Genomic DNA, 17,331 nt, shown 5'->3' on the forward strand with positions numbered 1-17,331 from the left:
TAATTTCTATCACTTACCACTTAAGCATTTAAACTTCTCTCCTTCTTTCCTCATTTTCTATGGTTCCTCTGCTAGTTATTTCACTTAGGAAAGGATTTTGCATGGATGGAGATTTTATCTTTATGGAGAATTATGGTGGAAATGGAAGAAAAGAAGAAAACTTACTTTGTTTTTTCTTTTTGGTGTAGGTACGGCTAGCATGGATAAATGGAAAACAACCCTTTTCTTTCATGCTTAATTATGTCTTCATGTATAGTTAGGTGACACATGGTGGGTTTAAGTAAAAAAGTAGAAAAAGATGGAGGACCAAACTTAAAATTTACTTTTAAACTTTTCATATTCACACTTTAACCTACTAAACTTTTCCACATGTTTCAATTTAGTTTTTAAACTTTTAATATTCATAGATTGACCTACTAAACTTACACTTTTAAGATTTAGAAGTTCATTTCATTTAGGTAAGTATGTCGGCTTTAATAAGCACCTCAAGCTAACATGTCGAGAAACCCTTAAGCACCTTCCGATAGTAACTTGATTCCGACCTGTTTATCACATTAGATACTTTATTTTAAGATATGTCTGTTTTCTTATTTGGACTTTCTATGATTTAGTTATTGCAAGTTAAAGATATTAAAATACTATTACTGGTTATTCTTATTTTAACGCTATCTTTGCATGTATAACTCTATATGAAATGCAAGTTGGACCTCTAAACACAACTTTTAGTGCTCTACCTATAAGTGAATTGTGTGTCAAGCAGCTATGGATAAACTAGCGCCTTCCCTAATTAACTCGAGATTAAGCTAGCATCTCCCCTGAAACTAATTACTCTAACTTTAGAATAGTACAATTTAAAACTAATAGTTTTTCTATTTCTATCCGTAGGTTTTGGAACTTGACAATTTTTAAACAATATCTAACTCTTGGTTTGGATTCAAAAATTCTATCACTTCATTTGGTATAATTCGTTTTGCAAGTAAAAATTCAAAAAAATTCTTATAAAATTATACATGATTTTTTTTTTAAATAAAAATTGTTAGCTAAAAAGGAAATAAATTTTCAAATTTTAAACATAAAAAATAATAAAAAATAATTAAATGAAATTGAATTTTTGTAAAAAATTTTATTCCAAGCAGGGATATATGAATTCAATTCATTTGATTTTTTTTTTCATTAAATCTCATGTTTGAAATTAAAAAAATTAATTTCTTTTAGTTTAAAAAAATTCTTTGAAAAAAATAATGTGTGATTACATAATAATTCATTTGGATTTCTTTCTGGCGAATAAATGTGGCAAAACAAAAGCATAGAAAAGAATTTTCAATTCATCAATTTCGCATCCACTTGAGAGAGAGAACATTACAATTTCATAGCATGAAAATTTTTCACACTTAACCTTCAAGATGACAAACTCAATTCATAACAAAATTGTTAGTGACACACATAATATGTAGCATAAAGAATCTCGCATATACGACTGAAGCAAAAGATCATAAGATAGATGTATTGATAGAGTGAAGAACCAAATGTAAAGATTAAAGAACAGAGGAAGGGAGAAGGAAAAATTCTGAGGAAATCACTATAATTTCTTGAAAATGAGTAGCTGAATACAAAAGACTGCTAGAACCAATAGATACTAGCCCACAGCAATAAAGCTGTAATACAAATTGGAAATATCTTGCATACCCTATTCTGCTCTCACCCCTCTTATTTATACACATCATTAGTCATCATTGCCATATCATTTGGCAGGAGATTCCGGTCCTGATTCCCTCTAAGTAGCCACAGCTGTCTATTCCAGAACAATCCTGCTGTACCTTTACTGTTGCTTCCTCAAGCTCTTTCCATAATAAACTTTTAAAACATTAGTCTCCTGGCCCATGGTCCATTTACTTAGGCTACTGCTATCATGTATCAAGTGCAATTATCCTCCTTTTTGTTGATAAATGAGCTGCTCATAAAGAACTTGTAAATCAAGCAAAGGACAGCTATGAATTATATGTGACAGAAAAATTTTATCCTCAACAAATTTACTTGACTTGTAAGCATCATCTGCGCTCAGCTAATGATAACATAGCAAAAAGGGTAACTGGAGCTGAATGGTATCTTAATGTATGAAAAGATAAATAAAATATAGTCAAGGGTGATAGATACATGATTTGCTGCCTAAACATTAGGAATCACAAAGAAAGTAGTTACAAACAAAGGAAGTGAACCTCAGATGGCATAGTGACAATTGAAAGCCATTCTCTCTCGAGTTTCCAGCACTGCACATGATGTGGTAAAGTGCATAGATATGAATCATAGTTGGGTAATGGCTAGTGATCAATGGATGGATAAGAGATTTTATATGAGAAGCATATAAATGATAACTTATTTCTTCTTGAAATATCTGGAAGACATGGCCTTAAAACACAAGACCTACTCTATAAGGGAATACTAATAAGAAATCTAATTTGTATGAGAATGTTACAGTTCTTTCATTAAGTGTCAACTCAACTAGTAACACTTGAAATCCCAGGCTAAACAGAAACAAACATTAATCAGAAACAAGAAATCGAATGATGACAGGAAGATGTCAGGGAAGTATGTCAATCTTGCTTTGTATCTACCTTCTATAATATCAAAACTGTCCAGTATGTTTGCTGCTTAGGTGCTCATGCAGCCTGACCATCATCTATAATATTCGGACTTACCTGGTACTTGAAACCTTCCAGTAACATGAATGCATAATTTCACAAAAAAAAATTCATGAGGCAAAAGGATCATATCATTGCACAGAAATGTAAAGCTGAGAACTCCTTAAAAGCTGGAAAAGGAGGGCTTGTTGAATCCTACAAGAGTGCTTATGGTTATGCGAGTGAGGAAAGGATTTACGTGTGTCAATGCTAGCTGCTGCTCTTTTGTTAGTTGTTCTCCTCTAGGTCTCTCATAGGTTTAAAACTGTTTATTTTGCCTCAAGGGTATCTAAAAATTGACCAAGAATTTCCTAAATAGAACTTCATTTGTATATCAAAAAATGAAAAATAAAGAAATCCACAAAACCATCAATGTCCTAAACAAAATCAGACTGCGACAAGTACTTAATTGGTTGACCATGCTTGTTCCTCTGATCTAAATCCCACTTCCTTAGCATAAAATCCTAGGTCATCATTATCATTCATTTTTTCCTACAGAGACTTCCACATGAAGAAATCTACACCAACTGTATCTGATCATCAGAAAGTTAAGATTGATAAACTTCCATTCAAGCACATGCCCCATGCAAATAAAGGATAAAATAAAGAAGATCATAAAATGCTATCACTCGAGTGCTCATCAGCCAAAGAGTTTGCATAAAAGAATCTAAGAGTGAAGCCAGCTAATTAACAATAAATCCTTTTTTTTGCAGCAAATGACATCCACAATCTTAAAGTGGGAAAAGAATCCCCTAGGGTTCACTTTGTCAATTGCAAAAACTAATGAATTGTATACATTTTAGAACAATTGTTAAATAAACAAAAAAAAAAAAGAAAATCCCATCATCAAAAGGTTAGTTTCAAAAAAACAAAAGCATTGAATTCTGTTATTCTCATGAATAAATCCTCAAATACCTATGTGAAAAGGTTTGATTTGAGCCTCCATCCAGATCCCACAATATGCAGGCAAAACAACTCTTTGCATTATTGCAAGTGCCAATATCAACAGAGATCCTCAGGATTTCTCAAATTCTTTAGCGCTTCTAGCTAAAGCACGTCTTACATCGGAAGCCTTTCTTTCAATCAAATTCTCCTCCATTTCAGCTTCATAGTACTGAGAACCTTGATCATATAAAGAATAGTCTTCCACATCAAGCAATGCAGAATCATCCTCCCTCAATAGTAAAGCATTATGGAGGATCGAGCACGCGCCAATCAAAGCAACCGCAGTCTTAAGCTCCTCTTCAATTGGTTTACACAAAACACCCCAACTTTTCAAGCTAGCTACAGTTCTGAGTGCAGAAACTCGCATTAAATTATTTGCTGTATTAAATATTGCTTCACATGAACCAGGCAAAGCATCAACAAATGGAACCATTAACCAAGGAAGTAAAGGGTACCCTCTTTCTCCAATTAGGTACTGATGTATGTCTACTCCATTGACAATAACTGGGCTCGAATTCAATAGCCTCCCTCCTTCGATATCCTTATACAAAGTTGTCGATTTAAGTATCCTATAATCACCCTTATCGCCCCGAAACCCAGCGACAACACTTAAAATTCTTGAAGATGAATCCACAACAATTTGAACAGCAATTCTATCATCTTGATCCTTGCCGTCTGAAGCTAATTTGCTATCAGTCTTTCCAACTAGCTCAAATCTAGCACAATCTATCACACCACAACAATTTGGTAATCCTGTAAGAGTTTCGAAATCTTTTGAAATCAATTGGAGCTCTGCAGGAGAAGGAAATGCGACCCAGAAACGAAAATTGGTGCACAAGACACGGCACAATTGCTTGGCACAAAACCGAGTCACTGACTCAGTAACCCCAAATCGATCAGCTATGTCAGAGTAATTAGATCCGGTAGCCAATCTAAACAGACCAATACCTAGCCGGAGTTCGGCAGAAAGATTAAGCGGTGATCCAATTGGGTCGCGGCATTCTAGCAACGGTTCAAGCAAGCCAGAGAGCCATTCAAAGGTTGAAGAGCTCATTCTGAAGATGGTTTTATACGAGTCAGGGTTCCGAGTAACTCGGTCCAACTCACTGAGTCGAGAACCGCGTTCATGGGCTCTGTCTTCATGGATGGACTCAGAATCCAGTTCTAAAAAGTGGGTTCTCTTCCTCTTCCTGGAAATAGTGAGAAGGGAAAGGATAGCGGCAATTTCCTGGGAGGAAAGAAGATGGTGTAGGTGAGGAAAAAGATTAGGATAGGAATTGGAATTGTAATTGAAATTGGAATCAGAGAAATTGGAGGAAGGGAAAAGGAGGAGAAGGAGGAGGAGAAGTTCAGAGATGAGAGAAGAAAGAAGAGCAGCCAATTTCTTGGATTCCATTATTATTTTTCTTCCACACTATCGGGGGAATCAGATGGAGGAATTTGATTTTCTCGGGAATCGATGTGTGTCAGATTTTGTTGAGTAGAATCTGGGAAAGGACGAAACGGGGTACACCTGGCTGCAGAAGTTTCTTTTTGGGTCACGTGACTTTATTGCTATTAAAAAACCAAAATCCAAAACTTTAAATATTGATTTTCTTATTATATATTCTTTTCTCATAATAATTTTTATTAAATTACTATTAAAAATTTTAAAATTTTATATTATCAATTAAATTTATATTTTTAAATATATATTTAATCAATTTATTATAAAATATATATTTATTTTATAATCATAAAAAAATTTACTATTTAATTCTTATAATATAAAAAATTTATTTAATTAATTTATTAATTTTAAAAAATAAATTAAAATATCTTTCAAATTTTAAAAAATCTATTAATTAGTTTACTTTTTATTATTAAATATTTTATTATTTAATTTTTATGATATAAAAAATTTATTAATTAATTTTTTAGAATTGTAAAAGTATCAATTAATTAATCTTTTTCGTATTAAAAATATTTTAAATTTTTTATAAAAAAATTATTATTTAATTTTTATAATATAGAAAATTTTATTAATTTATCATTTTATTTTAAAAAAATATATTAAAATATTAAAAATATATTAAATAGTCTTTTTATTAATTTTATTTATTAAATATTTTATTATTTAATCCAGAAAATTCATACTTAATTTTTTAATTTTATAAAAATTTCTACTAATTAATTTTTTTATATTAAAGATATTTAAAATTTTTTTAACACTTAACGCCTAAAATTAATGGAGAGATTAATTAGTAATTTTTAAAAATTTTAAGGATATTTTAATATATTTTTTAAAACTAATGAATTAATTAATAAGTTTTTTTATAGCACAGAAACTGAATAATAATTTTTATTTTTATAATATTTAACGGTTAAAATTAATGAAATAACTTGTTGGTAAATTTTTTAAAATATTAATAGATTTAAATGTATTTTTCAAAATTAAAAAATTAACGAATAAATTTTTTTATATCACAGAAATTAAATAATAATTTTTTTATTATAATATTATATACTATGTAAATATAATTTATTACTCAATTTTATATATAACCATTTATAAAATTATATGTATCCTTATTTTATTATTAAATATTATATTTCAAAAAAAATTATTTCTTATTTTTATATAAAAAATTATACTTATTTTTATATAAAGAGTTTTTGAAAATTGTTTTTAAGAAATTAACAATAAAAATTAAAAAATTATTTTTAATTTTAAAAAAATAAAAAATAGAAATTCTATACTGTTGCCAAACACATTTTTATTTAATTATTTTTTATTTAAAAAATTATTATTTAATTTTTATAATATGAAAAAATTTATTAATTAATTCTCAATCCAAAAAATATATTAGAATGTTTCATAAGATTTTAAAAATTATTAATTAGTCATTAAATATTAATAAAAGAATTCAAATACCCTTAATTATTTTAATTATTCATGGAGAAAAATTAAATTTAAAAAAAAAGTTAGTTTCTCAATTCCACAAAACACGAGGAATGATGCTGATGATAATGTAGAAAAAGATGCTCAGGAAGTTCTTGCAGCAGCTGGGCTTGAAGATTCTGATGCTGATTGGTGAGTACTGACAATTTGAACTGGCTGGGAACTCGGAGTTCGCATATCACAAAATGTTCCAATCTAGAAGCGAAAGGGTCTGATAATCAACTAACTAGAACTTTGTACCTTTGTGTGGGCCTTTTAATATGTAAGAAATGTGATTTGGCCAGAAATAATTTAGGTATACATGCTTACCATGTGGATGAGTTTTTAGCCATTGGATCAACTGAAAGATGCTAATCCAACAGCTCGCAATTCATGTGCTCTGTATGCACACACAGGCCAAATCATTGTTCTTCCCTAATAAATTCAAAGATAAAATCTTGAAAAGAGATTTTACTGATAGAAAATACTACTAAGTAGCGACTGCTGGCATTGGGCTCTAGGGGTAGTCCACCACTTCTAACTCTCAAATTCCAACTCAGAGAACCCTAATAACCTATGAAACTTATCAAAGCCATTTCTTCTCTGCTGCTGGCTTGACTTGATTTGAAAAGAGTTCAAATCAAATATCACACGGTTTTAGGTCAATGTCAAAATTGAAACTGTGACAATTGATATTAAAGCCAAAACGATCGAGAATAGTGTGGAAGTATGATAAAATCTACCACACGCATTGATACCCTTGACAGAATGGTTGAGAACATTATTATTCTATTAAGGGACTATCATATAATAATTATATTTAAAAAATTAATTTATTAGTCAATATTAAGAAAATTAAAAATTATTATTTTTAAATAAATTTAAAACTCTATTTTCAACGTAAATCTAATATTTAATTAATTGGTAAAATTTAAGTCTCTAAATATAAATCTATTAACTAATCTCGACTCAATCTACTATCCATAATAGAAATCTTCACATCTCTAAATTTTCTTTAAAGATTAAAAATAAGAAATGAAAGTTTTTCTTGAAAGTTACGTTTAACCTTCACAATAATCGAAATGAAAAAATGTCTCTCTCAATCAAAAGAAGAAGAAAAGGAAGTAGTTGATAGGGAGCTCTCAATTATTGATGGTTGAACAAATAGACTTAAGCTTTCTCCATTATCTCACCTCTCTCACGGTTAAGTAGTAGTTATAGATTTAAATTTCTAATTTCTGAACTCTCTCTCAATAACTCCTATGTCAGAGTATGGTGAATATTTATCATATATAAATTAATTTTTTAATTTAATTAATCAATTAATTACCTAGATATAACTAATTAAATTAATCTCCACTAATTTAGTTAATCAAATTCAAAATTATAATTAATTACATTAATTCGTATTACTTTAATTAATCAAATTTATTAATTACTATTAATGAATTATTAATTTGACCAATGTCGAATATTAAATCTAATATGAGATTTTACAGTTAAGTGACTTAAGTTCATGTGGATTGAGAATTTGACCAATATCTTAAATTTTATGTTAATTGAATATAGAATAGATTAATATTTGGTCTTAGACCCATTAAGAAAATAAGATTTTTAATTTCTTAATTCCATCAAAATATATTTAAGCTCTATATTACATTAAATCAAGCCAACATCAAATATGACCTAATAAAATACTTTAACCTTCTTCCAGGTTCATATCCTACATGATTTTAATTTATTATATGAATTTATCTTCTTTTTTTTTAATATTCATGTCCTACATGGATATAATGCATCATAAAATTTTTTTATATATATTTAGAATTCATATCTGGATAGAATTTATTTTATATATCTATTTTTATTGTTTTAAGATTCATATCCTCATAGATAAAATTCATTACACGAATTCATCTTTTTTTCTTTAAGATTTATGTCTTACATAGATAGAATTTATCATATGAATTTATTATTTCTATTAATATGAACTTAATTCAAGTTATATTAGGAATTTACAATTTTTTTTTGAACCGGAATTTGCAACTTATATTGCTAATTAAATTGATTAATTAATATAATTAATTAACATCTAATTAATTAATTAATTAATTTTTCTAGGATTCACCCGTATGTATTTGACTTTTTAAGTTCACAGTCAATTGACAATGGGAATGAAAATGTCTTTTTACATACCTCAAACTCATGCATTTTTAGTTTGTATTGTAACGACCCCAAAATGGACCGTCACCGGCGCTAAAATTCAGATCGGCTTAAGGCCGCCAGAACCCGTAGCAAGCCTGCTATACTCTCTGAGTACCTGTAAAATCTCATACATGGTCATACATTTTCTGTGAAAATAAAAACTTTTCTCTGGACCAAGACTTAACCTGTGCATGCACTATCTCTGTACTCTATACCCCTGACTAGAGCTTGCTCTAGATGGGTTAATTCATACCTGTTAAGCCTGGTTTTTCACATCCTCTGTAAAACAATTATATAAACAGACCATGTATACAACAGATTTACAACACAAAAATAACTAAGTCAAGCACAATTTTAATTTTATACACAACTGTTACATCTCTTTAATCTTACGTGTCCACAATATTCTATTACAAAACTCTTCTCTCTTCCTGTACTCTGCTAGACTTCCCCTGTACACTGAACCTGCAAGACTGGGGTTAAGGGAGTGGGATGAGCTCTATAGCCCAGTGAGTAGAACAGTAAAACAAGTCATTAAAACATGATCTTATGGAAGGCATCATATCACAGACAATCCACATCAAGGGTAAACCTGTCACCACATAGTCCCGGTAGCTCTACCGTGCCAGGGCGTAGAATCGAGCACCTGGTCTTCCTGTCACATATATATACGTGTATATAACACCTGTGTACTTACCATTGCCAGGGCGTAGTCAAAGGCTCCTGGACTTTTCTATACCTGCCAGGGCGTAGTCAAAGGCTCATGGACTTCTCTATACCTGCCAGGGCGTAGTCAAAGGCTCCTGGACTTCTCTCAGAGACTATTGGTTCATTCAGCATTCACCCACATCAACAAATAACTATGCAATGCAACATATTCGTGGATTCTAATGCAAACAACCTACTACATACTCATGATGCATGAATTATGCTAAAAGCATTCCATTTCTCAATTAAAAGAATTAAGGTTAGTTCCACTCACCTCTGGCTATCTGGATTGACTCTGCCGGCTCTGTACACTCTGGAGCAGTACTCACTGCTGCTCTCTCTGGTTCCTCTGGTCTGTGCCTACACAGATGGACTCAAATGAGGGACCAAACTAGCTTATGAACAACTCTATTAAACTCCCCAAGAATCCCCTTAAACTCACTCAAACATCCATGCACAGCATGCAAAGGAAGGCTGGACAGGACACTTTCAGCGGCAGGTTCGGCGGCCGAAAGTCCTCTCTAGAGCTGAAACTCATGCACCTTCGGCGGCCGAATCTCAACTTTCGGCAGCCGAACCCTTTCGGGGGCAAGTTTCGGGGGCTGAAAGGCACTCCAGAGACGAAAGTCTCTACCCTTCGGCGGCACCTTCGGCGGCCGAAACTCCCCTCCAGAGCCGAAAGTCCAAATGCTCGGGGGCAAGCTTGGGCAGCCGAAGCCACCTCCTTATTGGTTCGGCGGCCGAATGTCCCTTCGGCTGCCGAACCTGAGTTCATCAACAAGGCAGAAACTTGCTCTGCCTCTCGCCAAAATGCACCAATCTTCCTCAAACTCAACCACCTCAATTCCTCAACATGCATACACCCAAGTATATGCTCAATGGGGTCAAAACCTACCTAAAAATCCCAACAAACAACAAAGCATAACACATAAACAAGCTTTTCTCACAAAATCATAAAAAATCGCTCTTTTTACCCTATTCATGCAACTCTCTCCCAAAACCTCATAAAACCTTCATAAATCATAAAAAAAAGTTCAAGATCTTCACTTACCTCTTGAAACCAAGAAGATGAACGATCCTAACGTGGAGTTTTGGAGCAACTCTCCTTCAACCTCTCCAAACTTCAAAATTCAAGTTTTTAGCTCAAAACCTTCAAAATAACATAAAAATCAATCAAATCTTTGCAAGATTTAATGAACACATGAAGAAAACTTAAAGAAGACAGAGTCTCACCTCAGAAAGTGAAAAGATAAACTCATTCTTATCCTTTCAACCGACTGAGGGCCTTTTATAGGTGGCTGGCCAGACCACCTTCGGCGGCCACACGTGAAACCGAAAGCCATGCATGTTCAGCGGCCGAATGTCACCTTCGGCGGCCGAATGTCACCTTCGGCGGCCGAATGTCACCTTCGGCGGCCGAATGTCACCTTCGGCGGCCGAACCTGGCTTTTCTGCCTTGGTTCTTTTCTTTCAAGAACTCTTTTCATTTCAACTTGAAAACATTAAAACATACTATATTACTTTAGAAAAAATAGAAATCTTACTCTTCTAGAGACTTTCGACATCCTGGACTCCACCGGACGACAGGAATTCCGATGCCGGACTCTAGCCGGGTATTACATTCTCCCCCCTTTAAGAACATTCATCCTCGAATGTTCCTAAACAAATAAACACACAAAAAGGAGGAAACTAACCTCAAAACAGATATGGATATTGCTGGAGCATAGACTCCTGCGTCTCCCAAGTACACTCTTCTAGATTATGGTGGTTTCACAGAACTTTCACCATCGGAATCTCCTTGTTTCTTAGCCGTCTGATCTGTGTGTCCAGAATCCGTACTGGCTGCTCTATATAAGTGAGATCCCCTAGAATCTCCACATCAGGCTCATTAATAACCTGACCCGGCTCTGACACAAATTTTCGTAGCATAGAAACATGAAATACCGGGTGAATTCTCTCCATAGACGTAGGTAAATCCAATCATCCTCTTCAAAATCTCAAAGGGTCCAATGTACCGTGGAGCTAATTTACCCTTTTTCCCAAAACGAACCACTCCTTTCATTGGAGACACTTTCAACAATACCCAATCACCCTCCTGGAACTCTAACAGTTTCCTGCGAACGTCCGCATAGCTTTTCTGTCTACTCTGAGCTGTTCTGATCCTCTCTCTGATCATAGGCACTGTTCTACTGGTAATCTCTACTAACTCTGGCCCTATGTAATACCTGGCTAGATTCCGGCATCGGAATCCCTACCTTTCGGCGGAATCTCCGTTGGAATCAGGAATTTCTGAAGATGCCAGAGGCTTCTAGAGGGGTAAAATGTGTTTTCTAAAATGTTTTCACATGATTTCATGGTTTTAAGTGAAAAAAAGAATTGAGTTTGAAAAGAAAAGACCAAGGAGGCATTTGCCAGGTTCGGCCGCCGAAAGTGAAGTTCGGCCGCCGAACATGGAAAGGCTTCGGGAGCGCCTTTGGCCTCCGAAAGTCTTGTTTGAACGAGCCAAGGTTCGGCCGCTGAAAGTCAAGTTCGGCTGCCGAACATGCATGGGTTTAGGGGGCACGTTAGGCTGCCGAAGGTCTCTGACCAGGCCACCTATAAAGGGCCCTCAGATCGGAAATGGGCGAATTTTCGCCCCATTCTCGAGCTCAGGTGAGTTTTTGTCCTCCCTTGGCCGTTTTCATGTTTTTCTTCATCTTCTTCATGTTTTCATGAGATCCATGGTTATTTTGAAGAGTTTTAAAGCTTAGATCGAAGTTTTGGGAGCTTGAAGCTTTTGGAGCTTGGATTCTCCATACCTCCGAGTTAGAGATCACGCAACCCTCGATCTTCAAGAGGTAAGTGTAGATCTTTGCCTTCCTTTAGGTTTTAATGAAGTTTTATGAAGGTTTTAATGGTAGAATATGGGTAGATATGCATGTTAGGATTTATGTGGGTTTTATGCCCAATGTATGTTATGTGATGCTCATGTCTGTGGATATGATGCTATGTTGAATGTTTATACTAGGTTATGCATGTGGGGGAGTGTATGCATGAGAGGGAAAGAGCAAGTGAGATTATGGGTTGTTTGGATGGTTTTGACCTATGTGGGTCATAAGCTATCTATGTATGTTTTGATGTTGTTTTTGGAGTTTAATCAAGCTATTAAGCTCCTTTGTGCATGGTTAAGGGTTTATGCATGTTTTGGTAAGGTTTGGTGCTTGTTTTGGGATGTTTGGAAGGTTTGGGAGGCTTGAATGCATGAGAAGCTGAGTTCTGCCCTTCTGGGAAGAACTCAGGTTCGGCCGCCGAAGGTGGTTTCGGCCGCCGAACCTGCCTTTGGATGCATGGTTTGGCCGCCTAACCTTGCCCCCGAAAGTTGAGTGTTGGCTTGAAAGCAGACTTTCGGCCGCCGAAGGAAGGATTCGGCCGCCGAAAGTGCCTGACTTTCGTCTCTGGAGTGGGACTTTCGGTCGCCGAAGGTGCAGCCGAAAGTGCCCGAGTTTCGTCTCTGGAGGAAGGGTTCGGCCGCCGAAGGTGCCGCCGAAAGTGCCCTGTCCAGCCTTTTCAAGGTTGTTTTCTATGCATGTTTAAGTGATATTTTAGAGGGTTTTTGGGGAGTTGTTTATGAGTTGTTTAGAGTGTGTTGGCACCTCATTCGAGTCCACCTGTGTAGGATCGGACCCGAGGGATCGAGAAGGCCATCAGCGTTAGCAGTTGCAGAGTCTGTCCAGCGTCTGCCAGAGGTGAGTAGAACTAACTCAATCTTTATTTTATGAAATCAAATGCCTAAAGCATGCTCATGCATCATGTTTATATGTAATAGGTTGATTGCACTAGTTACACGAATATGAAGCATTGCATTATTTACTGTTGATGGAGATTGGACCAAGGATGACCCCACTAGCCCTAGAGATGTTGTGAGACCTGGCCGGGCCAGGTATACTTATCCAGTTGTTGTAAGACCTGGCCGGGCCAGGCATACGAAGGTTGTGAGACCCGGCCGGGCCGGGCATACTGAGACTGGAAGGGATGTTTTAGGGTTAGGTCCAATCCGTGATATGATTTGTTTGTGCTGTGACGCATTTCATGAAAGCATGTAATTAATGAACTGTTTTCTTTGTTTCTACTCACTGGGCTTTTTAGCTCACCCCTCTTCCCTAACCCAGTGTTGCAGGTTTGAGGTTGATCGGGAAGTCTCGAGAGCAAAGGTTATGCTTATGTAATAGTTTTAGATTAGTACTTTTAGTGTGGACATGTAATGTATTTTGAGATAATGAATTGTAAGGGAATGTAATGTAAAGTTAAGTGGAGTTATGTTTATGGTTTAGTGCTGTGCTTGGCCCTAAGACTTGGTTAGTCCCTGTTTAGTACATGACGTATGTTATGTTTTATATGTTGAGTTGTGTTTGAACTAAACTTGTGGCATGTATTGTTTACCACGCTAGTGTTTGATGAGGACCCTAGTGGAGGCCTTGTGTTGTGGTTTGATGCATGCACAGGTTAGGTTCTAGTTCTTTGGATGTAATCCCAGCTTGATGTATGTTATGTTGACCCAGCTAGAGTTTTGATGAGGGCTCTAGTAGGGGGTTTTTTTATGTTTTCAGTTATGTCGCATACAAGTCAGGCTCGGTATGTACATCAGATGTTTAAGTTTTTATGTTAAAGTTTTGATCATGTATGGGATTTGACCAGGTGATAGGATGTATGTTTGGCTTGCTACGGGTCCCGGCGGCCTTAAGCCGATCTGGATCCTAGCGCCGGTGGCGGTTCGGGCCGTTACAGAGGGGTATCGGTTTCTGGGTCGTTACAGAGTGGTATCAGAGCTTTGGGCCTCGAGAGTACGGTGTGTTGCGCATCGGAAAGAGGTTGGCTTAGAGGTCATAGAAGGGCAAGCACAATAGGAAAAATCATGTCCACTAGGATAGGATGTTGCGTCCTGTCTTGATTGATGATGTGAATGCCATGATTTTATGCATGTGCATTAATGTTATGTATGATATGCTATGTATGTGGGTTCATGTGTTTTCATATGAACCGTTTGATGCTAATGATTGATGGTATGCTTGTGTGTTGTTCTTCAGAGGAGCCAGAATGCGAGGTGCTCGTCGATCTGTGGAATCGACTGGAGTTCCATCTGAGAGGGAAGGTATGGACACCTTTCTCCCTGCTCTGCCAAGAGCGCAGTCGTGGGGAGTCAGCAGATGGGGAACATCAAGGGATCCTGGAAGGTCTTTTGATGTAAGCAGAGAAGGAATGGCTCCAAGAAGGATGTCAGCTAGTATGAGGGAAGTAGAGTCGGATGTTCAGAGAAGGGATGTCAGTTTGGGAATCAGGGTGCCAAAGGAAGGCATGGGAGATTCTCAGGAGGATGCTCAGACTCAGGATTCCAGGATCTCAGGTTCAGGAGGGATTGATCCCTCCACTTTGAGTACAGCCTCCACGAAAAGTAAGAAGTGGGGCAGAGGCCTCAGAAGGTCGAAGAAGAAGTTTTGGCAGAATCTGAAGGCTAGTCTGGGTTTTGGTGGTTCGAGCTCTGGCTCAGGCAGTTCAGGATGCTTGAGGTGCGGAAGGCCGCACAAGGGAGTCTGTCTGGCGGGGACGACAGCATGTTTCAGGTGCGGTCAGGAGGGGCACATAGCACGTGAGTGTCCCACTGCGCCCAGGTTGGCTCAGTCCCAGCGGACAGATGCAGGTAGAACAGCTCAGCCAGTAGCTCCAGCCGTGTTTCAAGTTAGTGGTCGAGGCAGAGGAAGAGGGTCAGCCCCTCATTCCTCAGGTTTCCGTGAAGAAGGTCCGTCAGCTCCAGCTCGGATCTTCACCCAAGCTCAGCAAGAGGCAGACACATCGAACACAGTGGTGCCAGGTACGCTCACTTTTGAATGTTCTGATGTGTGTGTTTTGCGAACTCTGGAGTTTCTCTTTCTTTAGTTGCTCTAGGAGCCATTGAGAGGTTGAGTTGATAGCTTTTGGGCTAGAGTGTTCTCTTTGGGTCAGTAGACTCACGTGTGATCCATCTGTGGCAGAGTCAGTCTGCCGGTTCAGTTCTGTGTCAGTTGAGGGTAGATGCCCTCCACCCGACTTTGAGGTCCTAGACTTGACTGTCTGGACGTCAGTTTAGGGTTGGATTGGTTTCTGCTCGTGGTACTATCTTGGTCTGCTGAGACAAGGTAGTCAGATTCTGAGGACAGGATGGGTCAGAGGTAGTCTTCTGAGGGAACACAGTAGGGATGCCTAGAGGTTTGATGTCGGCCTGTCAGGCTCGTAGGGTGCATAGGAGGGGTTGTCAGAGGGTTCTAGCTCTTGTTTGAGAGTTTAGCAATCAGGTCAGGGAACCAGCCTCAGTGCCAGTAGTTAGAGAGAGTTCTTAGTTGTTTTCCCAGGAGAGTTGTCAGGTTTACCATCTGTCAGGGAATTACAGTTTGGTGTAGGAGTGGTGTCTGGATGCAGAACCATTTCTACCCTTCCCTACAGGATGGCGCCTGCGTAGAGAGAGGTAGTAGTCAGAGTAGATGCGAGACTTGATAGACAGGGGTTTTATCTGACCTAGTACCTCACCCTGGACTGTTCCAGTGTGGTTGTGGGAAAAGAAGGATGAATTCTTGAGACTTTGTAACAACTGTAAGCAGTTGACCAAGGTCACTACCAAGAGCAGGTATTCCCATACAGGATGGATGATCTATTGGGACAGCTAGTAGGAGCTATTTGTTTTCCAAGATAGATCTGAAATCCGGGTACTACCTGTGAGAGTTAGAGTTAGTTTTGGGTCAGAAGTGAGAAGAAGCCAGTTAGTGAAGATGAAGAGAAAAGAGTAAGGATCAGAGTAGCGCAGCGGAAGCCAGTGGAGTTTAGGAGAAGGTTGAGTACTGCTAAGGTGTTTCTTTTGGTAAGGGTGATTTTCTATGGAGAGGATCCATTCGGATTTCCATGTTCCTGTGTTATGGAAGTCCCGATGGTGAAAGGTTTGTGGAAATCACCACTGGTTGATGGTGAGTGTTTGGGAGACCCGGGAGTTTTACTCCAGCAGTGCCTGTGTCTCTCTTTCAGGAGAGAGATTTTTAGGTTTTGCTTGCTGGTTTGCTTGCTTGTTTATGTATGATTGATGCCTGTTTGTTGTGGAACATTCGGGGATGAATGTTCTTAAAGGGGGGAAGAATGTAATACCCGGCTAGATTCCGGCATCGGAATCCCTACCTTTCGACGGAATCTCCGTTGCAATCAGGAATTTCTGAAGATGCCAGAGGCTTCTAGAGGGGTAAAATGTGTTTTCTAAAATGTTTTCACATGATTTCATGGTTTTAAGTGAAAAAAAGAATTGAGTTTGAAAAGAAAAGACCAAGGAGGCGTTTGCCAGGTTCGGCCGCTAAAAGTGAAGTTCGGCCGCCGAACATGGAAAGGCTTCGGGAGCGCCTTTGGCCTCCGAAAGTCTTGTTTGAACGAGCCACGGTTCGGCCGCCAAAAGCCAAGTTCGGCCGCCGAACATGCATGAGTTTAGGGGGCACGTTAGGCTGCCGAAGGTCTCTGACCAGGCCACCTATAAAGGGCCCTCAGATCGGAAATGGGCGAGTTTTCGCCCCATTCTCGAGCTCAGGTGAGTTTTTGTCCTCCCTTGGCCGTTTTCATATTTTTCTTCATCCTCTTCATGTTTTCATGAGATCCATGGTTATTTTGAAGAGTTTTAAAGCTTAGATCGAAGTTTTGGGAGCTTGGACCTTTTGGAGCTTGGATTCTCCACACCTCCGAGTTAGAGATCACGCAACCCTCGATCTTCAAGAGGTAAGTGTAGATCTTTGCCTTCCTTTAGGTTTTAATGAAGTTTTATGAAGGTTTTAATGGTAGAATATGGGTAGATATACATGTTAGGATTTATGTGGGTTTTATGCCCAATGTATGTTA

General features: G+C 37.3%; 1 protein-coding gene across 1 annotated transcript; it reads right to left on the bottom strand.

Annotated features, from left to right (window-relative positions):
• Positions 1 to 1,552: 1,552 nt before the first annotated feature.
• LOC110612915 (protein ALP1-like) lies at positions 1,553 to 5,141 on the bottom strand. The gene is made up of 2 exons (XM_021753770.2): positions 3,594 to 5,141; positions 1,553 to 1,951 (listed from the first exon to the last, which is right to left on the bottom strand). Exon 1 carries the CDS (start codon positions 5,017 to 5,019, stop codon positions 3,694 to 3,696), a length of 1,326 nt encoding a protein of 441 aa, XP_021609462.1. The 5' UTR covers positions 5,020 to 5,141; the 3' UTR covers positions 1,553 to 1,951; positions 3,594 to 3,693.
• Between the last annotated feature and the right edge of the window lie 12,190 nt (positions 5,142 to 17,331).

This window comes from Manihot esculenta, chromosome 7, assembly GCF_001659605.2.
Source record: "Manihot esculenta cultivar AM560-2 chromosome 7, M.esculenta_v8, whole genome shotgun sequence".
NCBI classification, from domain to species: domain Eukaryota; kingdom Viridiplantae; phylum Streptophyta; class Magnoliopsida; order Malpighiales; family Euphorbiaceae; genus Manihot; species Manihot esculenta.

Coding starts and splice junctions, on each gene's coding strand:
- LOC110612915 (XM_021753770.2), bottom strand. CDS start 5,019: ATGGAATCCAAGAAATTGGCTGCTCTTCTTTCTTCTCTCATCTCTGAA.